This window comes from Pleuronectes platessa, chromosome 18 (genome assembly GCF_947347685.1).
Source record: "Pleuronectes platessa chromosome 18, fPlePla1.1, whole genome shotgun sequence".
Taxonomy (NCBI): domain Eukaryota; kingdom Metazoa; phylum Chordata; class Actinopteri; order Pleuronectiformes; family Pleuronectidae; genus Pleuronectes; species Pleuronectes platessa.
Genome location: NC_070643.1, coordinates 18,982,248 through 19,007,088, shown reverse-complemented (window position 1 = coordinate 19,007,088; position 24,841 = coordinate 18,982,248). Strand labels below are relative to the sequence as shown.

The window sequence follows — 24,841 nt, the reverse complement described above, 5'->3', positions numbered from 1 at the left end:
CAGGTTCAAAGTTTCAAAGCTTTAATGTTTGCCTAAAAAGCTTTGAAGAGTAAATTGGCTTTGAACTATTTCATAACTGTGAAAAACTGGTGGTTGTCATGTGACCTGGACTGACATACATGTGGTGCATGAAAAAGTAACACAAATAACAACACTTAAATAAAGCATATGTAATATTATAATAACAAGTATGTTTGATCCATCAGATGATCTGAATCCAGATACAGGACACCAGGGATGCAGTTAATGAATCTGTACATTTCCTGAATCATCTTGTCTACAAAATGCAAGAAATAAATAATAACTTTACAGTGAAATAGTAAATAAAAAGACCCAGAGGTCAAGATAACATCTTCAAATGTCTGTTTTTTGTTTGTACAACAGTTTATTTTCATACACGACAAAGAAAAGCATCAAATCCAAACACAAAAGAAGCTGAAACCTGCAGATATTTGGTATTTTGCTCAAGACGGGACCGAAAAAATTATTTGATGATTTGCTGCACGATCTCCTTATTTTGTGTTTATGATGCCAGATTAATAATTTCGGACTTTTCTGTAAATACAACTGAGACAGGAAGGTGTAGCTTCCGATCTGAATCATGATTACCGTAAATACGAAATAAAAGATGCAATTTTTCCAAGTCTCAGAGTCACATCCACACATTTCCTCTGAAGTGTCTGGTACTTTTTATAATAAGAATACGAATTATAATAAGATTCTGTTTATTATAAGAATAACAAACACATTAAAACACAGTTTCAAGGTTCTTTACAATTAAAAAATTGAAGTCAAACATTAGGAAACAATTAAAAGCAACTTGAAAACATTACAGCACAAATCTTACAGAAGAGATGAGTAAAAACAAAATGATTTAAAATATAGTATTAATATGCCCCCTGCTTTATACTATTTAATGTAAAGACAACTTACAGATGTTTGGTATCAGAATACCTTTGTAAGTTGTTCACCTCTAAACTGAACAGATCTAGTTACATTTACCTTAGAAGACACTATTTAAATCATCAGGAAGCAGAAGTCAGTCCAAACAGAGATTTTATTGAAGCTTTCAAAGAAATGTCATATTTAAGTGCATTTAATTATTCTACATTAAGAGCTGTTTCAAAAAGGCACAAGGATGAGTATCTCTGATTTGATAGTAAAGTTGTTGCTTGGTATTTATAATTAAAGCTTCTTCATCCCCTGTTTGTCAGTATTTTATTTAATTCTTAACTTTTTTACTGGATTTTTTTCTTTCACTCTTCTCTTCATGATGACATCTAACCCATCACATTCCTCTAATTACTTCTTAAGCTACAAACTAATCATCATTAATACTTAAACAAATCTCCCTCACTGTGTGAAACCGTCGTGCTCCTCCTCCTCACTCCTTCCAGCTGAGACCCAGGGTCTCGGCGATGAAGGAGAAGACGTGCGTCTCCTCCAGGATGGCCTTGGCCGTGGGTTTCCCCGCCCCGTGCCCGCTGTGGGTGTCCACCCGGACCATCAGGGGCTGGCGCTGCACGGGGCTGCGGCCCACGCCGTGCTGCAGGGCCGCGCAGTACTTCAGCGTGTGCAGGGGCACCACGCGGTCATCGTGATCCGCGGTCAGCAGCAGCACAGCAGGGTAGGGGGGGCCAGGGTATGGTGATGGAGGGAGATTATGAAGAGGGGAGTACCTGAAGAGAGGGAGGGGGGGGGGGGGCAGACAAGATGGATTCTTTATTCATCCACACCTCTAATTCTCTTTCTCTTCTGGAGTGGACATGTTGTGCTGGTGTGAGTTTCGTACTTGATGAGCCACTTGAACTGCTCCGGGTCGTCAGCACAGCCGTAGTCGGTGGTCCAGGCGTGGCCGATGGTGAACTTGTGGAACTTCAGCATGTCCATCACCCCGACTTCTGCCACAGCACAGCCGAACAGCTCCGGGCGCTGGTTCACACACGCAGCTGTGCACGTGTTTGAAATATGTGAAGATTTAATAGTTTTCTTTTATGAACACAGACACATTGTCTTAACTTTACACTCTGATAGTACAGAGATGTGGTCAAGCTCTGTTTAACCCTTTAAATCTAGGTGCAACATATGCACACTGAACATTTGAACAATTGTACATTTGCACTACACTGTTACGTTTTTTTACTACTTGTAGCCCACATTAGAAAAGCAGTGACAATATATTGAGAGAATGGAGAATGTACACTTTCACATGCTGTTACTTGTTCTAGCCAGTAGGGGGAGGTACCAGCCATCTACCTAACCTACTCTGTGTCGATTTGTTTTTACCTGTCTACGTCCTGTCCACCATTTTGCCGCTCAAGCTGGAAGAATACTCTCTGCTTTGCTCAGATCGTAATCCGAATTTTTGTGTAGATGTGTGAACCCTGTGACCTGTTGAAAGGTGCAGGGATTCTTACCATTCAACGGTGAGTAGTACGACATCCGTAGCTGCTGATTAAGTTGAGAATTATAGTAGATCGCGGCGCGAAAAAAGTCCGCTAGCCGCTAAGCTAACGGCTATAATGTAAAATGTACTGTCATTGGCTAATAGCGTTAGCGGAAAAAAAGTCCGCTAGCCGCTAAGCTAAAGGCTATAAGGTAAAATGCAATTGTCATTTGCTAATAGCGTTAGCATATAAGATCTGGGAAATAGTTGTGAGCTAACCGCAATTCTGTCGCCTCAGATCTTTTTATGTTAATTATGTATTGTTATATGTGAATATCACAAGCTACCTTGCTAGCTATGTTAGCATAGAGGTTATTAGGGCAGATTTGAAGCACTGCTTTATGTTCATTTACTCTTTTCCAATAGCTGTGGAGTTTCTACTCATTGAGCTTCAGTATTAGCATTTAGTCACCATGTGCCTTACATAAAAAACCAAAGGACTGATATGTTTATGAATATATGTCTTAAGTCACATGAATTCTGTTTTCATATTAATACTTGAACTTTATATTATTCTAATATAATTTAGCATTGAGTTTGATCTAAAAGAATTGTAGTTGTATTGATACATTCGATATACATGTGTGACCTGTTTATAGGTCAGGTTTTTGATTTTGCCGTAGAAAATAATTCTCCGGTGTCAGAGAGGACATGGAGGAACCAAGATTCCAGTTAACTGGATGGCGAGCCAACCTATGATCCTTCAGAAGAAATTGGACTTCCACATTCTTCACTCCACAGTGTGGTAGGACAGACCCTGTACAAAGACGGATTGAGCCCAACAACGATCTACACACTTGACATTTAAGACTTGACTTACAGACTTTGAATTGACTTTTAAGTGCACACTTTTCTTATTTTATTTATTTCTGTTTATTATTTTGGGGAAATGTTCTGCTGTATTCTTGTTGTGTTTAAATATAAGTTAATTTAAAGAAATTGTGTTGTGTTAATCTCATTATTGATTCTCAAGTCCAGGGCTTGAGAATCCTGGTCCACATTAACACTCATTCTTGTGTAACCAACGGTTACATACTGTATTATCCCGCCTATAGTATATTAATATTTATATATTTTTATAAAATTATTTTGCTCATAGTTCTGATATCATACAATACCTGTTTATACTGTACTATTCCATATATATTTCTTACTGCTCATAGTTCTTATATCATGCAATACCTGTTGATACTGTACTATTCCATATATATTTCTTACTATACATATCTTATTTATTTACATTCCACTTTAAATACGCACAATACTCTGCACTTTACTGCCTTATTTGCACTTCTGGTTAACTGCATTTCGTTGTATAAGTACTTGTACTGTGCAAAGACAATATAGTTGAATCTAATCTAATCCAAAAAATAACATATATATATATATATATAGATTATTTTTATATTATATTATATTATACAGGTAAATCCATTCATCAATGTATACATTTACTGCCGTGTTCCAAAAATCGTATGTCCTACAAGGGAGCTTTAAATATTGCAACAAGAAGAGTTTCTAGAGTTTCTGATGTTAATTTCAACCCTTTTTCTTCAAACAAAAATCATTATTATTATTATTATTGTGTGTGGTTCACAGTCTAATGTATTAAACTGCATAGAAGCGGCTGAGCTGTTAAACCAGAAAGTAGCAGAGGTATAAATAATACAGGACAGGGTTTCCCCCACATGACTTTACAGTTTCTGCTGCTCTCTCTCTCTGTCTCAGGCTTTATTACTGGATTCCCCATTAAATATAAATAGATCACACACATACACACACACACCAGCTGGTGCTGTACTCACCCACCAGCAGCCCTCCGTTAGAGGCCCCGTTGATGGCGATGCGACTGGCGCTGGTGAACTTCTCCTGGATCAGATACTCTGCTGCCCACTGGAAGTCGTCGAAGCAGTTCTGTTTGTTCCCTAAACTTCCAGCTACAAACACACAGGAAAACACAACCTGGAGTTAAATGATCACATTTAAGGATTTCTACAGATGAGATAAGATAAAACTTTAAAGATAACAGAACGTATCTAAAAAAACTGAAATGCTCGACTTGAGGCCAGGGAACAGATTTGATGAGTTATTGATAAACAGCTAAATCCCACCAACGTTTTTTCAAATTATTTTATTATATTTTAAATCTTCTCTTCTTTCGTGTATCGTCTTCATATGTCCAACTTCGTGTCGTGTAGCCACTCCCTCGTCTCAGGTCCCACTTGGAAGAGGCCCTCCTCTGAGGGTGGTCTATGCCGGGGACAGGTGGTGATGATGTGGTCGGCAGTCTGCTCAGGCTCCCCGCACTCACACGCTGCACTGTCTGTTAGGCCCCACTTCTTCATGGACGCTTTGAAGCAGCCAACCCCTGTGCGAAGGCGGTTCAGGAGGGTCCATTGCCGGCGAGGTAGATCTTCTCCCTCAACGCCACCTCCAGGATCCTGGATGTAATGGTGTAGGCGTGTCTGTCCTGCTGACTCCCACTCCTGCTTCCATGCCGCTGCCAGCCAGGCTTTGGTTGTCAAATCCTCCGGGATGGAAATAAGCATCTCTTGTGCGGCCTGATTGTATGGGTGGCGGGACTTGAGTCTGCTTGGAGGTGTTGCCATGGTGGTGGTTTCATGGAGGAGGTGCCAGCTGTGTTCCTGGGCTTTCCTTGCCAGGGCGAGGGTAGCAGCCTCTCGCCGTAGGCCGGCTGGCGCTATTCCTGCTAGGACTGGCAGGTAGAACACGGGGGTGGGTTTCAGGCAGCCACTTATGATCCGGAGGGCATTGTTGATGGCCGTATCGACCTTCTTGGCATGTGGGCTTCTACTCCAGGTTGGGGCACAGTACTCAGCTGCAGAGAATACGAGGGCTTGTGTGGAGATACGTAGAACCTTGGCCGAGGCCCCCCAGGTTGTACCAGCTAGGCGCCGGATGAGTGAGACCCTTGCTGTTACTTTAGCCCTCACTTCATCCAAATGCTGTTTGTAGGACAGTGTCCTGTCTAAGCGTACGCCCAGGTACTTTGGGGCCTGCTGGAACTCCAGGGGTTTGTTGTCCACTGAGATCTCCAGCTCCCTTCTTGCTTCCCTGTTGCAGAGGTGGAATGCTGCTGATACAGTCTTTCCCTTACTGAGCTGCAGTCGCCAGCTTCGAAGGTAGGCAGCCAGGACGTCCATGTCCTGATTGAGAACCTCTTCAACCGCCTTCCATGTGGGCCGGTGTAGCATGATGGCTAGATCATCCGCGTATCCATACCTTCTAGATGTCATCACCGGTAGGTCAAAGATGTAGATGTTGAAGAGCATCGGTGAGAGGACAGACCCTTGTGGGACCCCGTTTCTCAGCCTCCTGAGCCTGCTGCGCTGGCCGTCACTGGTCTGGAGGATGAAGCTGCGGTTTGACAGCATCTCCATGATGAAGTTGACCATATGACGGTCCGGGATTGTTCTCAGCAGCTTCAGGTGGAGTCCGCGGTGCCAGACGGTGTCGTAAGCAGCAGTCAGGTCCAGTAGTACCACCCCAGCTTTGGTTTTGGCCTGGAAGCTGTCCTCGAGATCTTGTGTGAGAAGGGTTACCTGGTCCACTGTAGACCTGCCCCGGCGGAAGCCAGCCTGTTCCCTCGGTAGCTGTGAGTCAACTACTGGCTCAATTCGGCTGTGTATCATCCTCTCCAGGATTTTAAAAGGGACGCACAGCAACGAGATTGGTCTGTAGGACTTGGGGTCATCCGCAGGTTTGTTGGGTTTCAAGAGGGCTATGACAGTGGCCCGTCGCCATGCCCTTGGGAGCTTGGACCTCCGGAGGCACGCAGAGAAGAAAGCACACAGCCAGGCGGATGTTATTTCGCCCTGGTGGATCACAAACTCTGGGTGGATGTTGTCGGAGCCTGGTGCCTTGCCTTGTTTGAGTTTGGCCATAGCGTCCTTGAGCTCAGCTGGTGTGAAATCTCCTGACAGGTTGGCATTGACACTGGCCGCCTTAGAGAGACTGGATACCTCGTGGGATGTTGAGCGGGCAAACTCTTTGTCTGCGTCTGGGAAGCGGCCATTTTTCAGGAGTTGGGCTGCGATGGCGTTTGCTGTCACAGGGCACTTGGGAGGCGGTGTACTTCTTCCTGAGAGCTGGTTTATGGTCTGCCACGCTTTACGGCTGGAGTGGGTAAAGTCAATCGACTCGACGACCTCTGTCCATCTAGCCCTGCGAGTGGCGTCCAGCTTCTCAAGCAGTGCCGTTGCTGTCGCATCCACTTCAGCTCTTGAGCTAGCCTGCTGGTGGGCTCGCAGGAGGTGGTTGCACTCCTCGTTCCAACCCGGGATGTAGTTTTCATTGTAGCCTCGTGGTATGGTTTTCTTCGCTGCCCCTGTCAGCACTTCACAGTAGGCTGCATATGCAGCATCCACATTAGGAGTGTCTGGGTCCGGGAGGGTGACAGATCTTCTCTCTGTGTCAACAGAAAAAGCATGCCAGTTGGCCTTCCGGAAATTCCATCTTTTGACAGGCTTCCCTGCGACCGGCTGCACCAGTGATGGTATTCTGATGACAGACGGTCGGTGGTGTGATCGGGGGAACCTGTCAATGACCCTTCTCTCTGGCATCGGGTCCTTACTGTGGAACACAGCAAAGGCGAGGTCTGGGTTGGTGAAGGTGTTCCATCTGGAGGAGTAGAAGCTTGGTGGCTCTTTGGGGTCAAACAGGAGATGGGCGTTGGCATTGGAGGCCCACTCGCTCAGCGTCTCCCCATCCGGTGTTGTGTGGGAGTATCCCCAGTCGGTGTGCTGGCAGTTGAAATCCCCGGCGTAGATGGCGGGTGCCGGGGTAATTGGGAGGGCCGATGTGGACAGTACAGATGGTGGGGGCTTGTACACGTTCACAACCGTTGTTGTCTGTATCCTCGTGGACATCCACTCGAGACTAGCGCCTGGAGGGGATTGGCCTGTGGCTGTCCAGCTGAGGTCAGACCTGACAAAGGTGGCCATCCCGTGCTGCCTGCTGAGGATGGAGCCGGCGAGGTGGAACCCGGGCAACCTGAGAAAGTCTGCTTTTCCACAGTGCGTCTCCTGAAGGAGGACGGCCGCGACTTCATGGGAGTCGGCGAGGTGGCGTATGATGTCCAGTTTGGCGGTGGTGAGGCCCTCGACATTTAGCTGGAGCACTGCCAGGCCCTGGCGCTCGATGGTCGGGATGGCTGCCCGCCCTGACGTGAGCTTGCGTCCCCCCGGCCTCTTGCGCCCTGATCTGACAGCGTGACGATTGGGTGGCGACATTAGTTTCATGAGCTGGTCTTGCACCATATCTCATTACTTGCAGGGGAGGCCGCGTGGAGGCTGTCGTCTTCTCCCTCAAAGGGAGAAGACGACATAAAAAATAAATATTTTAAATCATTTTGTTTTTACTCCTCTTCTGTAAGATTTGTGCTGTAATGTTTTCAAGTTGCTTTTAATTGTTTCCTAATGTTTGACTTCAATTTTTTAATTGTAAAGAACCTTGAAACTGTGTTTTAATGTGTTTGTTATTCTTATAATGAACAGAATCTTATTATAATTCGTATTCTTATTATAAAAAGTACCAGACACTTTAGAGGAAACGTGTGGAGGTGACTCGGAGACTAATATCTTTTATAATCAAATAATTTTTTCGGTCCCGTCTTGAGCAAAATACCAAATATCTGCAGGTTTCAGCTTCTTTTGTGTTTGGATTTGATGCTTTTCTTTGTCAAGTATGAAAATAAACTGTTGTACAAACAAAAAACAGACATTTGAAGATGTTATCTTGACCTCTGGGTCTTTTTATTTACTATTTCACTGTAAAGTTAGTATTTATTTCTTGCATTTTGTAGACAAGATGATTCAGGAAATGTACAGATTCATTAACTGCATCCCTGGTGTCCTGTATCTGGATTCAGATCATCTGATGGATCAAACATACTTGTTATTATAATATTACATATGCTTTATTTAAGTGTTGTTATTTGTGTTACTTTTTCATGCACCACATGTATGTCAGTCCAGGTCACATGACAACCACCAGTTTTTCACAGTTATGAAATAGTTCAAAGCCAATTTACTCTTCAAAGCTTCTTAGGCAAACATTGAAGCTTTGAAACTTTGAACCTGTGAAGCTGAGTGGAGTTGAGGAACAGATCAAAGCCAAATATCTCCTATATAAGGAGCCACATCTCTGAGTGGAGCCACCGTCAGGACAAGTGCGATTCAACGAGAGACACACGAGATACATCTCACCTGTGACTTCCATCACCGCCACTGACGACACCGACAGAAGAAAGCAGATACGCAAGAAATCGCTCTTCAAACCCTTTGTATAACTTGGTCCAACTGCAGCACCTGCTAAGCAACATGCAGAGGATCATCATCTCAACAGACATGACCGAGGAACAAGAGTGCACCAGCAGCAGTTCTCTGCAGGACCTCAGCCAAACCCTCCTGTATTTGAAGATTCAGAAGCAGAAGCTGAAGGCTAAATACGCCGCCCGGAAGGAGCTGGTGGCTCAATTAATCGCCCTGCAGCAGCTGGATATTATAAACTACACCCTGATGGAGATGGAGGATGACAACTTCACCCAAAAGAGGCTGATGGATGGAAACCCCCATCTGAGGAAGCTGGTGGATGAAAACCCCCTTCTGAGGGAGATGTTGGATGATTACTCCGCCCTGAAGGAGCCAGAGGCTAAAGCCATCTTCTTCATGAGGAAGCTGATGTTTCAATTCACTGCCCTGAAGGAGCTGGTGAAGGAAAACCCCCATCTGATGAAGCTGGTGGACCAAAACCCCCGTCTGAGGGAGCGTGTTGATAACTACGCCCTGAGGGAGCAGGAAGCTAAATTCACTCGCCTGAGGGAGTTGGATGAAAAACCCCATCAGAGGAAGATGGTGGATGAATACTTCACCCTGATGGAGCTGGACTGTGAATACTCCGCCCGGAAGGAGCAGACCGACACCAACTACTTCAACTGGGAAACAGAGGGAAAGCTTCAAGTAAGTTCAATCAGCTCATTGTGATTTGAATCTTATGGATCATAAGTTTGTTTGAGGTTTAGACTTTGAAAAAGAAAAAGAGTGAAACTCATATTGTCTCTGTCTTTTGACCCTTGGAGAATGACAAGCAGAGCATGAAGAAGGAGAAGAAGAAGCAGGAGAAGAAGGAGAAAAGGGAGAAGGAGGAGAAGAAGAAGCAGGAGAAGAAGGAGAAACAGGAAAGCAAGAAGATGGAGGAGATGGAGAGGAAAGAAAGGAAGAAGATAGAGAAGGAAAAGAAGGTGATCGAAAAGAAGGAGAAACAGGAAACAAAGAAGAGGGAGGAGATGGAGAGGAAAGAAAGGAAGAAGATAGAGAAGGAAAAGAAAGAGATCGAAAAGAAGGAGAAACAGGAAACAAAGAAGAGGGAGGAGATGGAGAGGAAAGAAAGGAAGAAGATAGAGAAGGAAAAGAAGGAGATCGAAAAGAAGGAGAAACAGGAAACAAATAAGAGGGAGGAGATGGAGAGGAAAGAAAGGAAGAAGATAGAGAAGGAAAAGAACGAGATCGAAAAGAAGGAGAAACAGGAAACAAAGAAGAGGGAGGAGATGGAGAGGAAAGAAAGGAAGAAGATAGAGAAGGAAAATAATGAGCAAGAAGGAACGTCGACGGGGAAATGGTGGAGCTGTTGCTTCTGCTTCTGACCTGTCAATCATCACATCCCTTACCCCCCCCCCATCCCCCTCTCCACACCGCCCTTCCCTCCCTCCCCCCCACCCGCACACCGCCCTTCCCTCCCTCCCCCCTCCCCCCCACCCCCACACCGCCCTTCCCTCCCTCCCCCCTCCCCCCCCCCACCCCCACACCGCCCTTCCCTCCCTCCCTCCCTCCCTTTCCCTCTACTCCAGACTGACTTTTCTTACAAATATATTATTGAATAAATAATAAAGATTTTTCATTGAGATGAAGGGTTTGTTCTTTTATTACAGAAGACGGTTGGTCCAAATGATGAAAACCCAACATTTATATGTAAAAAATACTCAATAGCTGTATATTATTTATACACATGTTTATTATTTGAACTGAGAGACACTCTTTCTCCACAGCTGCACTTTTCCCAGATTTAATTCTATTATCTTTAGAGAAACTGACGGATCATATATTTACTGAACTCAGGTATATTTACTTTGTTTTCCTGCTCGTGGATCTGCCTTAAAATACACATTTCAATTCACAGTAATTCGATAGTTTGTGTATCCGTGGACTGTTTAAACAACAGCTTTACTTCCTGTCGGGTATTTTCAGGGTTTGTTAAAATCAGTTGTGCAGAATTTCCCGTCAGACTAATCTGACCTTTGACCTTTATCCTTCTGCTGAAGCAGGGATGAAGCTGTGTGTTATTTAGTGCTGCAGCAAATAGTAATCTAGTTTGTATAAATGTGGTTTCACACACAGACAGCTGGACCTTGGTGGTGGTGTGCGCACTAAGGTTTGTTAACTGTTCACAATTTTCTTCTATGGCCTCTGTAAAGATTCATAAGCATCTTGATATCTTTTGTGTTTGCTTTAGCAAGATAACAGACAACCGGCCACACAGAATAAATCCTACTTTATATTAACTTAAACAAACCTCATTAATGATGCTTATTCAATCAATCATCAACAATCAATAATCGATATCATATCTAAGTCGGCAACACGAAGATATTCCCAGAGGACAAAACACTCCCAGGACAATGGGTCACTTTGTGTCATCAGCAAAAATCACAGACGTCACTCTGGGACAGGACGACTCCACATTTGTAGAGACTCGCAAAACTACATTGAAGTTCTCTGGCTTGTTGGTTGGTCCATGTGTGTGGATGGAGTTCCACTGTGACCTCACTCCTGGCTGACTTCAGTCACCTCCGCCCCGGCCTGGCTCCTCTCAGAGAGCGTCGGTGCTGCCTTGACCTTTGCAGCACCATTGGTGTTAATGCACTGAGGCCGAATCCCTTCAATTCGGCTGAAGTGACTTTGCCGACCCCAGATTCTTCCCATGATGCCCCTGGACACTGCCGGTGACAGCATCAGCATCACGGCAGGTTCCAGGAAAACTTAGCAGGAGCTCGTCAGCATAGTGTACGTCCTGCGTCCAGACGCAGAGGCAGCAGAACGGCCAGCTGAGAGCCGTTGAAGTTGTCGTAGCAAGATAAGGAGTCATCCCTGACGGAGACAAAGTGGTCGCCCCCTTCGACCACCAGGCCGCCGCTGAGATGGAGAGGCACCAACGCCCACAGGGCAACGCGGATGACGCAAGAGATTCAAGCGTGGCGGTATCTCTTGTAGATAATCGGGAATGTGATGCTGAGGTAGCGGCCTACTGTCACAGCGGTGATGAAAAGGCAGCTGCCGTACAGCGAGGAGAAGAGGAAGAAGAGGAAGAAGAGGAAGAAGCTGTAGACGGGGCAGACGGTCGGGGGCAGCCTCCAACCCTGAAGCAGAATCTCCATGGACTTGACGGACAGCCGGTTGGCCAAGCACAGATTGAGGGCGTAGACCACGTTGGGGGTGGCGCCCCGCTTGCGGGCTCTGCATACGTACACGAAGAGGACCAGCAGGTTGGAGGGGAGGCCCAGCAGGAAGGTGAAGGTGTTGACGGAGAGAGCGACGCAGTCAAATCAAAATCAAATCAAAGTTTATTGTCACATGGACCAACGGCCTGGGGAAAAAGCTATTTTTGAGTCTGGTAGTCCGTGCTCGGATGCTCTGGTAACGTCAATCTTGTGTTGTAGATGCCTTGCACGGAAGGGAGATGGCAGCCGATGATACCCTCACCTGTAAAAGTTTGTAAAAGTTTTTGCAGCCATGCCAAACTTCTTGAGACTCCTCAGGAAGTATAGGCGCTTTTGTGCAGTTTTGACCGCCGAGTCAAGGAATTTGAAGTCGGAGACTCTCTCCACTACAGTTCCGTCGATGTGTATGGGATCATGACCACCACCAACAACAATGGAGACTGCTTCAGGGTGAGCATCCTCAAGTCCATCAAGAACTCCGTACAGATCGTCTAACGCGCATGTTTTGTCTGCTGTGGTGGAATGTAAACAGCTGTGACTATAACGGAGCTGAATTCAAGAGGAAGGTCAAACAGGCGGACTTTTATCTATAGCAGCTCAAGGTCTGGTGAGCAGCGTGCTGAAAGCGCAACAACATCTGAGCCCCAGCGAGAGTTGACCATCAAGCACACCCCTCCACCTCTGCTCTTACCCGACTCGGAGGTTCTGTCCTGCCGGTAGATGGAAAAACCTTTTGGTAAACAGATCGGCGGTAGGACAAAGGAGCCACAGCAAGCACTCCGGTAAGTTGAGAAAAACCCAGGTATTAAGCGACGAACGTATTTCCAAAAGTGCCAGTCGATCATACTGTATGAACGACAGTGCACAAAAACAACTAAACAAACATAAAGCTGCGTAGTGCATGCGGAGCCATTGTCAGTGCGACCTTTCTCTACGGCGCACCAGTCTGCACAGCCACCTGCAGCTGGTCAGTTTGGGACAAGGCGTTTTCCACCAAAGTTTCCTGTACTTTCTTCAAGTTCCACCTGACTACTTAGGGGTAGAACTGTTTTGCTGTGAGTTAATTTAGACCCTGGTTCCTGCAGAGGTTTCTGGTTCCCAGGGAAAATCCCTGTGGTGGAAACGCAGCTTAACTCAACACTCATCCATCTCACTCTCCTCAGTGCTCGTACCTTTGTGCCAGGTGAGGCCGTACTCTCCCCCCCCTCTGATGTTGGCCACCGCCAGAATCCCCCCCAGGTGTCTCACATACAGAAGGTAAGCAACACTGAAAGAAGCATAATACACAGAAGGCAAGAATTTTTAAAAACAAGTATGGGAAAAATGTATAATCATATAAAATTAGATGAAAACGATTTTGAATGGATCAGTTGAACTTACTTGTAGTGCGGTTGAATGGAAGCTTCAAATCCTCCGTAACCATAAAGGAAAACAGGAGTAGTTCCATCTTTCTTCAGGCCTTTGGCGTGAACCAGGAACATGGGGATCTTGGTTCCATCTTTACTGGGATAAAACACCTGGAAATAGAATCAGAATCCCAGCTTTCACAAAATGTTGAAATTCTATTTGTATAATCTCGTATTTGTCTATTTCTCTGGTTTGAACTGCAGCTGGAGAAGAAACAGGGGGGAAACAAACCTGTGTGGTCTGATAATCCTCCTGCTTGATGCCTTTCACCTCCACCTCCCTGAACACTGTGGGCTCCGGGCTGGCCTCACTCAGGTCACAGTGGTAAATGATCCCTGGGAACCACAGGGTACAGAGGTCAGAAGTGGGATTGTAGATGTAAGACATTTTAAATTATATAACCTGCAGTTAAAGTAATAACGGACATTTTATGCATTTAACTTTTTGCTCATATTTACTGTTATATCATAAAATCACTGAGAGAAGTCAACAGATACAGCAAAACAGCACATGCACCAATAGATAGAGATGCTTTTAAAGCTGAAATGATGAGTCAATAAATAGTTTTTATATATTTTATATATTTTTCCATTTATGATTAAAGAAATAAACTGAATATATTTGGATTTCTGTAAAACAAGATATTTTGACACTTTTTTTTTTTTTTTATCTTTCGAACATTTTACAGAAAAATAAGCTTTTAAATAGCCCCTTATTATTTTTAATGTAACGAAATGCACTTAAGGGCATTTTGTGGGCTTTATTGAAACCATTTAAAATAATCAGGGAAACCTGAACCAGGGAAGTTTGTGCTTTTTTGCTAAAAAATAAAGATCCAATAGTCATTAAAATATAATTAGGACTTTAACAAAGATAAATATAGATGCAGATTTTGCAGCATAACATTAACATATTGATTTGTTGAAGGACAGAGTCACCTGGCGAAGTGAAGGAGGTGAACTTGTAGAAGAATTCCGAGTGCTTCTTCTTGCAGCTCACTCCGGCCACTGTGCCCACGTCCAGCGGCAGATCCCGGACCAGCCGAGCCGAGGACAACTCGTACACCTGCAGGATGTCCTTCACGTCGTGGAGGTAGTTGACCAGCAGGTGGTGCTGGTTCACACAGGAGACGAAGCCTGCAGAGGGACACAGAGAGGAAGAGGTGAGAAGTGAACATGAAGGAATTTGTTTGTTGTTTCTTTGATAAAAAGACAGACAGATAGATAGATAGATAGATAGATGTATGGATGGATGGATAGAGAGATGGATACACAGATAGATAGATAGATAGATAGATAGATAGATAGATAGATAGATAGATAGATAGATAGATAGATAGATAGATAAACTCTTTGGTGAATTTAGATGCAACCTTGCAGCTCAGAGTCAATGCAGGTGCAGAATGGGATCCTGATGTAATCAAAAACAGCCAGCAGGGGGCCGACTAACACTCTGTCAGTATGATAGATGATGCATGATGACTATTGGTCAGTAGATGGCAGTGGTGCTACAGACGATGCCTTCTCTTGGTGACTGTGGCAAATAACACACTATAAAAAATAACACTTTATGAAACATTTATAAAAAATAAAATGATGCACTACTTTTTCGACAATTTTAATTTCTTTCAGAAAAACTTAATTTATATTATTGCCACAATCATTTTCTGCTAAACCCACCCTTGCAAAAATGAGCAGACAAATAAATAACATATAGTATTTCTACACATATATAATATATTAGTACGGTGTATTATATAGTTTATAGCATTTGTTATAGTTATAAGTCTCGTTTATCGATGCAGTGTTTTTCCATTCATTCAAGTTATTTTCCACCATTTTCACTGACGTGTGTGTGCGTCCAGTCGTGTAAACATGGATTTTCAAGGCTGTATGTTTCATTGCTTTCTAGAGACAGTTACCGTCATCTGAATGAATCACACCAAAAAAAAAGTGCTTATGAGCCGAATATCACTTTCTGTAGAGTTCCCTTTGACGAACGTCTACTACCACAGACTCAGAACTTCCCAGTTACTGTGGTCAGACTGTTATTAAAGCATTAGCAACAGAAATTCAGAGCGAAAGGGTGTTTTGTAAGAGTAAAAGGGCTGAATTGTGGAACTGCGATTCCTTGTATATGCCCTCTACGTATTTTAAAGCTTTCACACACTCAAGCACATCCCCACAGACATCATGAAATTCCCCTGTAGTGAACTTATATTATATAGGAGGACTTCATCTTTTAAAAACTCCGCTGAGTCTCACCCAGGACATCCTTGTCGTGCTGTGGTAGGAGGATTGTCCAATGCTGCCTGTCTGGTTTCTGGATGTCTATGTTCATGAGACAGTATCGAGGAGAATCCAGGTTGGAACGGAAAGTGAAGACGGTTCCCTCGTTGGTCACATAAGAAAACTGGGCCTCGAAGTTGTCCACGAGTTTCACCCACGGCAGCAGCCCTGGAGGAGACGAGGAAGAAAATCACACAAAACTCAGTTCTAAAAGATCCATCGTGTGATTTTTGTCTCTGTTTACAAACACATATTTTCACAGAACTTTTGCACAGAGCGTTTCCAAATGACTGCTTGTGTAAGACAATGTATTTTACATCAGAAAACAGAATTTTGAAATCCCGTCTGGTGGAGTAATAGGAGGTTAAGTCACTGGCATTAGCATGAATTCCTGTTATGCTGATGCAGCACAGTTGTTTGGTGCTGCAGAGATGTAAGGATATCTAAACGCTGGCAGGGGTTTGATACTCTGAAGTATTTCCACAGAATTTAATTAAATCAGGTCCAGCAGGCACAACCTACTTTGAGTGTCAGTTGCACATCATGGGAATGCACCGCTCAATCTGAAAGTACCTGTGGTAAGAGGACTTCTGCCTACTGACAGTAAAATCACAGTCGGTGCTATTTCTCCTGGGAACAGGTCGATGTGTTTGTGAGAGAGATGGATTGTAGACGTTCCTTTTCACTAACCCAGTAAGTTGTCAACCAGCCAACTGGGTCACTTCAGCATATGCATGATTGTGTAAAATCAAATCACCATCATTTCACCTCGGTACGGAACAAAAAGGCGGAAGCAGACCTCAAGTTTCTTTCTGTTTGAGTGATCCTAAATTTCAAGTTGTGCTTGTAGAACGTGTCGTGGCTCAGGTGACACAACACGTGAGGTCGGACACAGAATCACTGACCTGTGATGCCCCCGGGGAGCTGCTGCAGGTCACAGTACCACAGCTGGTTCACCGGCTCACAGCCTTCAGTGATGGACAGGACGGCGTATCTGCCATCGTCTGATACCTGGTAGGAGGGAGGAAGGAGCAGCTATGTCAATGTAGTCGTTGCTGTAACGAGTTTTAAACTGATTATAGGTTCGTCAGACGCTTTCTTCTCAACCAGGTCACCAAATCTTTTGAAATATCAAAGAAATGAGCGACTACTTGGCTCCTGCCTCACTTGGGGGCACAATAGACCAAAAATAGCCAAATTATCCCAAATACACCATGTGCCATCTTTTGCCGATGACGTAATTTGGAGACTGCGAAGTAGCAATCGAGGGAAGGAGCTGCGCTATCAAAGTGACGCCATGAAGCATGCTCGACCAATCGTGGGTGAGAGTGTGACTTGCCAATCCTGACGTTCCACCCAGTTTATTGATTTAACATGGAGGCAGTTATACCTACACTGGCCACCAGGGGGGGGGGGGGGGCGACATTACAACCATCTTTATATACAGTCTATGCTTCAGACTTACGGTTACTGAGCTGTGCCACTTTGGATTCTCAGGGAACTCAGCCACCAAGACGTCCTCTGACTGTTGGGTACCGATGACGTGGTAGTAAAGCTTCTGATTGATGTTGCTGGTGGTTTCGGTGCCTTTAGCCAAAACACAGGGCGGGGTATACATCTTGAATGAATGCTTTATGCGACAGACATTTGCATTGAATTGTCGTAGCGGTGCTTGTGTGCACGGCCGTCTCTTCCTCACCGTCTGTTTTGCCGTCCTGACGCAGGTAGCAGTTGTAGAAGACGCCCTTGGCATCGTGAGTCCAGGCCAGGCAGCTGAATTTCACCCTCTCCAGCATGTCGGGCAGTTTGCTGAGGTCATCGGCCCTCATGAAATTCACCGTCACCCAGTCCGAGCCGCTGCTGCTCAAACCGTACGCAAAGTATTCACACTCCTCCGACAGGCGGCCCACTGGGCGGAGAGAGAGAGGGGCGAGAGAACAGAAGGAAGTCGTTAGCTTTCTGTGAACATTTCTCTCTTTACCTTAGTGGGTTTGGACTAAACAGGAGTTGCTCTGCAGTCGGTCTCACTCTTCAGGGCCACCGTGCCGTCTTCAGAGAATTTATTCGGGTCAAAGAAGACGGTGGCAGGTGCGTCCAGGGAGTCCTGCACGTACAGCACGTCCTGGTTCTGGAGGCCTTGGTTGTGGAAGTAGAAGTACCTGAAAATAAAAGAGGAAATAATATGTACTAGTTTTTGTTTAGCCTGTGCGATGTCTGTCCTTCAAACATCGACCCGTACCTCTTCCCTCTTTTGTAAGGGCAGCTGTATTTGGGGTAGTCGTAGAGCTCGGTGAGGCGCTGGTGGAACCGAGGCCGGACAGCGCACTGCTCCAGGTACGGCATCGTCAGTTTGTTCTGCTCCTCCACAAAGGTCTGAGATACCAGGGCAAGGACAGGGTGAGATTTGAAGTATTTCGGTTAAAGGTCCAGGGTGTAGAATTTAGTGACATCTTGTGGAGAAGTTGCATGTTGCAGCTGAATACCCCTCACCCCCACCCTCCCCTTCCAAACATGAGTGACACAATGAAAAATAAAAGTTCCCTTTTATTATCTAGCAAATCTTATCTCAATGCCAGGGACAGAGTTTAAACTCCTGAGTTAATAAAAGCATAAAAAGTTCTAATCTATAACATTCCTGACGAGGCCTGAAGAAAACATACATATAAAACATTCCTCAGGTTTCACAAGCACAACAGAATCTATCGTTATGGATTGCTGTGAACATAATTCTAGATACTTTATACTTGAAAACACATATACAACTTAAGTAAACGTGAAATATAAACATAAAACTTTTCATATCACATAGCCACCATTGATAAATCCGTGGAGCTCTAACACACGATATCAGAAGGTGGTAAAAGTTGAGGCATGACACGTTTCCTGCAGGAGTTCCCCCCACACCAGAGCGTACCATTGTCTCAGGGCTGTCAGGGTCTTCCAGCCAAGCGTAGGGATCACAGATCTTAGTTCCATGGTATTCATCCACCTATTAATCAGAGGTTAATCAACTTGTTAGAAAGAACTCTACTTCCTTCCTTGGAACTGACACACATGCAAGTTGAACTGCCAAGTGTTTGATTGGCAAGTCTGTTGTGTAGAAATGCCCTTTGTTCTAAAATGTGCAGATTAGATTTGTTGGCACGTTTTCTGCAGAATTTCTCCAACACCACAGAACAGATTTCCATGGAATCCTGCAGAAGGCTTGGACAGGAGCCAACGAGGAACATGGACCAACGGGTAGATCTAGTTACGTAAAGATTTACAAACTAACACTTGCTTGACAACATCAAGCAGGTAGTTAACAAAAAGAAATTCTCATTTTGATGCATTTCCCTTTGTTGTGTGTCCTAATTTTACATAATTATTTTTAAAATAGTAAGTTGAATTGGTTATAATTGGGGGGTGGACTTTTGTCGTTTGCTTGGGGAAACTAAATTGTTATGTATATTTGTGCACTACTGTCAAACATTTTAAAGGGTTAAACTGTTGAGTTTCAGGTTATTAAATAATAATAAAATCATCCTTAGTGGTTTAAACATCCTCTAAATTCATCTCAATGCCTTTTCGTCACTGTCACTGCACAGTTCACAATGAAATCAAGATGTTCCCGTGGAACAGATAGACATGTGACTAATAAATAATAATACAATATTACAAGACAGTAAGGACATTATTCGTGCTTCAGATATGAAATTGTAAAGTGGTGGTTTTTAGGAAAAAGCACACACTACGTGAACTTGTCATGTTAGAGCTGAAGCAGTCAAAAGAAGTGAATGAGCTTCACACAGATGCAGTTTTCACCACAGCTGCAGGAGAAATGCAACACACTGAACTTTTGAAGAACTTTTTCACATGTTAAGTATAAACTTTTGTTTTTGTTTCCTTCAGTCTCCCTTTTGCTTCTCCACTCCGCCTCAACCCTCATGACTCCCCCCCTCCCTCCTCCTCCCCCCCCCCCCCCTCTATCTCTTCCTGCTCTTGTGAGAACTGCACCCCCCTCCCCCCCACGAGGAGACAGAAACCCGCAGCAGGACCACACACTGACCTTCTCCTCTTCTCTTCGGACGGACGGATACTTTAAAGCCATTTTCCTGAAATCAAATCAGACTGGGTCACTTCTCAGTTTGATTCTTTATTCTGAAGCTCTGGACGACGCGACGCAACGGAGCCGCGAAGTGAAAGTGAAAGCAACACACACACAAGCACGCACGCACGCACGCACGCAGACACACACTCAAGAGTGGCGTTTTGTTCCGCACACAGGAAATGATGTGGCACCTACGCGCACGGCGGCCAGTGTACGTGCCCTCGCGCCCGTACGTGCACCAGAAGTCGTTTTATTTGCACAACTTGAAACATCCCCGCAGTTAACACCTGACAACACAGTACGTGTCCAATCGTGCGTAACCTCGACTTCCACTGAACCATCGCCTCCCATCAACCCCAGAATCCACCCTGAGCTCTAAGCCTCACAGTGGAAATGAAAGAAAGAGGATAAAGAAAGTAAGAAAAGAAGCGAGGGGACTTTCTGTGTTGATTAACCTGCAGACGTGTGGAAGCACAGTGCTGCACCAGGGCGACGGTGGGCTATATACGTGTGTGTGTGGGTGTGTGTGTGTTCTCTTTTTATCCCTCAACCAATATGACAATTGCTCGGTCGTATTGTTATGCACATAGCATGAGTGCACTTCTTTTTATCTGTGCTTTTGGAAGTGTTTGTGTTATGAATCGTGGCTGCGTGGGGTTCCAATTCCCCCTGAATTCAGTCAAGTTGCACCAAATTACACACAAATATCAGTGTCATGCATTTGACTAATTTCTTTCATCAAGATCCATGAATTATTCTCTAGGAAATGTTGGAAAAAGTTAATCTAATGTTAAAGAAACGTTTTTTGTCTGAGTTCATGCTGAAATTGAATCAGTTCTTCTTTGGCCTGTGTCTGTAACTTTCATTTTTGGGAACCTGATAAAAAGATTAATCATTTCAGTTCCATGATATCAACACATGATCATGTAAAACCTAGATAATTAGTTTATCAGTTAAGCTTTGGACTCGGATGTTTTTATTGATCATCTAAATAGTTGATAAGTTTTAGTGGGTTGATCAATCAGCCACAAAACGTTCACACAAAGGTTTCACTTTTATTCCTCAGTAATAACAGAAGCAGTTTCAAAGTGATATGATGTTTTTCACTTTGGTTTTCTCCCCGTGCAGCAGCACTTCTGACCGTAAATGAACTTAGTATGAGTAGTGCAGTCATGTGATAATATGAACTCAGGCCTTGCATGTGCAAGCAGCGCATTGTGTTGCACTGAAGTTGCATCGCACGGCTTCATTCAACAGGTTAACACAACATCGGCTATCGAACAATAACATTGCATGAATCCTCTTTCATTTACATCATTACATGCAAGACAATGACTTTCTGTGAAAACCCCCTGAAGTGAGTTTTGTTTTGTGGCTGCAGATGAATTATACTTCATGCACGGACCTGAGGCACCGGTCCTCTCGGTCTAATGTGGTGCAGACACACTCACAGAGAGAGAGAAAGAAGCAAAACAGAGTTTCAGACGTGTAATCTGTCTAATCCACAAAGCTGTGAAAACGACTGGGGAGCAAAAGGGGGAGGAAAGGAGGGAAAGATGGGAGGACAGGGAGTTAGAAAAGACAGCTAATTTCCAACTAATTTAGCTAAGGTGATTAAGTGAGACCGGCTTGATGAGAAAATAAGCTGTTAGAAGGCCTCTGACCTTATTTCAGTGTATTTACCTCTGAGCGCTCACACTTCACATGAGGCACGAGACACAATAAGAAGAATAAACAAACAAAGAAGTTTTGTGTTTGAATTAAAAAGTAAGAAAATAAAAGAAATGATCGGCCCGCTTTACTCTTGCTTTATTATAATTGTGCTGAGTTGTTAAAACTTCCTGAAACTTCTTCTCCTTTTCTCGAAGTATTTAAAAGAAACAAACCCCTGAATTCAAACTGCACTCGCAAAACATTTGACTTGTTCTGCAAAATCCTTGATTCAAAACTACCTCATCTTTTTTTTTTTTTTTAAACAAACACATCACAACAATAAATACTAGACACTACCCTCGGGGCATAGCAGGGGAAAAAACCCGTTATTAACATGTAAAAATATAAGTTGGAATATGGTTTTTAAAATTCTGATAGTATCACATATATCCGCCTCATAACATGATCAATGCTGATTAAATCAATTCTCTCTTTTGTTTATTCATGACGTGAGTAAAGCTTTCTTCTCTCCTGCAGGTGAAGCTACAGTAGCATGTTAATAAACTTGCACATGATCTTTCTTACATTCTGGAATAACCCAGGAACACTGATTCTCAAAAGGACAACCCTTGGTTTTACAGTAGTCCACTGAACTCAGGGATGAATCTAGGCTGTGGTGATTATTTAACCACTGTCCGGCAACAAGTTCTGTAATTGGCATTAAAGTCTGCGGCGGATCCCTAATCTTTGGGGCTGGTGGGGATGAAAGTGGACCAGGCCACGCCATAGACAGATGGGCTGGTGTGGAGCAGATCTCTTTTGAGGGCCCCAGACGTCCTGAGCCATCGCTGAGCCAGCGGCCCGACTGTAGGCCGGCTCCACGGCTTTGGCCCGGGCCCTGCGTGGCGTGCTGTGCAGATGGGCCCTAATTGGCTGGAGAGGGACCCAGGTAGTTTGCCAATCTGTGAAGACGGAGAGATTAGATTAGATATGTCAGATTACGGCAGAGCAGAGTCAGACGGTTTTCAGTGACTGCCGAGAAGCTCCAGACTCACCCACGGAGAGAGAGAGAGGGGGAGGAAGAGGAGGAGGAAGAGGAAGAGGAGGAGGAGGAGAGGGTAGGAGAGGAAGAGGGGGAGAGGAGAGGGGGCAGGGACTGAGCTGTTAAAGGAAAAGAGATGGGGTGATGAAACAGTGTGAATTTGAGGAAAGCAGGAGAATGAAATAAAATGTAATAATTTATATAAACCATATAATTTAGAGGTGTAGAAATAAATGGGACATCTATTATTTAAAAGTTATTTCTTCCTCATTAATTTATGATGATCAAATATAAACATTTCGGACCATTGCAAATACAAAAAGGTAAAAACATTAAAATAAAATGCATGTGTGTGTATGTAAACACACACACACACACACCTAAGTGAACAACATACCCCCCCCCCATGCCACCCGGGCCCCCCGCTCCCGAACAGATGGCGCCGCCACTGAAACAGATAATCCGTTATTGTTCTGGATATTTTGATTATGGTCATTTTACAAAATCATACACAAATCACCACGTAACCTCGGCCTGATCCTGGACTTACCGCTGCTCCGAAGCTAATATGGTGGGTTAGGGGCCCGGAGCCGTATTGTAATATAACTGAGAGTGCTATTCCATGAGCTCCTCATTATAGAAATTGACGATGTAGAGATTTGTTCTGTGCAGAGAGCATAAGGAGCGGCTTTGAGGAGATTTGAAGAAGGTGTTTACAAATCGCTGCTGCTGCTTTCCAGATCTAGTCCACAGACACACAAAATGTTTTTTCTTCTTTTTTTTATCAATTGTAGAATATGTTCTTCATTCTAGGTATTATTCCCTATTTGTTGATTTTTGTTTGATTGATTTGATTCATTAATTTCCCTGGTACAATTGTTCTTTTTAAAATTATCATCGTAATCTCAGTAAAAGAAAGATATTTGAATATAAGATTATATTTATGTCTGTTTTCTATAATGGATAAACTCCACCATTTATAATAATTAATTAAAAAAACACAGTGCAACCTTAATTTTAGAAATAATCGATAAAGGCCGTAGTGGTGGTTGCAGCCTGATGCCAAGTATTGATCTGTGGTTAATGTTTTTGTTCTGCGCCGCGCATGAAGTCCCCGGGACAATAAAAGACCAGTGAGATTAAGACAATTAGGGAGTTGATTGTTATCCAAAAGACGAGGAGAAGAAGAAGAAGAAGCAGATTAAATGAGGAGATTTGGGTCAAAGTGGTGATGTCCAGAGGAGGAGGAGGAGGAGGAGGAGGGGCGGGGAAAGGAGGAGGGAGAAGAAAAGGTTGGAGGAGGAGGAGGAGGAGGAGGAGGAGGAGGGAGGATTGGGGTCAGAGAAACTGATCACTGTTGTTACGGGAGGTGGCCGCGGCCCGGTGAAGAGAGTGATGGAGGGAGGGCCTGATTCATGGCAGGTTTGGATTAACCCACAGAGTGAGGTGGGGTGGAGGTGGGCTGGAGGTGGGGTGTCACCTTACCGTACTTCACCTGATTTCCCCACCGGGCAACCGGGCACGCCTGTCTGGGGATTTTCCTGATCTGTCTAGACTTCTGAATCAGCAATGAGTGCTGTGGTGTTTTTCTTTTCTTTTCTGCCTTCTCTCTCTCTCTCTCTCTCCCTCACCCCCCCCCCCCCCCCCTCCTTTATTCTCCTGGCCAGCCTAATTAGCAGACATTTTTATTGATCCACTGGATTTGGTGCTGAAATCCCCTTCTCTGTCTGCCAGACGGATCTGGGCTATCTCCTTAGCTGGTGGTCTGTGAGATTGGCGAAGAGAGGGGGGGGGGGGGGGTTGTGGGGGTGGCGGCACGCGGGCCCACCTGTTGACCACAAGCCAAAAGCGTGCAGACTTTCTTATGCCTATGTTCTCCCCCCATCACATCATCTTTAAGTCTCCCAGTAGCTCCTGCAGCCCCTCGGTATCCCCCTCACCCTGTTTCCCATTGGTCCCCATGTGATCGGGGCCTGCGAGCTGCTAATCGTGGGCAGGGGACGACCGGAGTTAGCGATAATTGGTGTTTTAGGCTCGTAGACTCTCATTAGTACAGGAAGTGGGAGATAAACGCCCTGCGATAATTAAGTGGTATAGGGAAGGATTAAGGAAGCTTTATAAACTGCAAATTAGCCGCCACACACCAGCTAATAAACCAACATCTGTTAACGCTTGTTGCTTTTGAAGACGCCAGATTACACCTGCAGGAAAAATACAACAACATATTCAATTTCTAACTCTTTCACAGAGGCAGAAACAAACAGACAAGCTATTATTATTATTCTAATTACTGTATTTCTAATCTGCAATTCAGATCTGATCTGAGAACATTAAACAGAAAGGATCATGCAGCTGAACACCTCATTTTGTAATTTTTATATGATCACTTGCTCATCAGATT

At 44.4% G+C, this 24,841-nt stretch overlaps 1 protein-coding gene across 1 annotated transcript; it reads right to left on the bottom strand.

Moving 5' to 3' along the window:
* Positions 1-708: 708 nt before the first annotated feature.
* LOC128461237 (prolyl endopeptidase) lies at positions 709-19,908 on the bottom strand. The gene is made up of 15 exons (XM_053446067.1): positions 19,704-19,908; positions 18,570-18,644; positions 17,895-18,028; positions 17,684-17,814; positions 17,355-17,564; positions 17,121-17,242; positions 16,561-16,666; positions 15,632-15,823; positions 14,306-14,503; positions 13,599-13,702; positions 13,341-13,477; positions 13,133-13,227; positions 4,252-4,383; positions 1,793-1,949; positions 709-1,679 (listed from the first exon to the last, which is right to left on the bottom strand). The coding sequence occupies exons 1-15, from the start codon at positions 19,743-19,745 to the stop codon at positions 1,385-1,387; spliced, it is 2,130 nt and encodes a 709-aa protein (XP_053302042.1). The 5' UTR covers positions 19,746-19,908; the 3' UTR covers positions 709-1,384.
* Between the last annotated feature and the right edge of the window lie 4,933 nt (positions 19,909-24,841).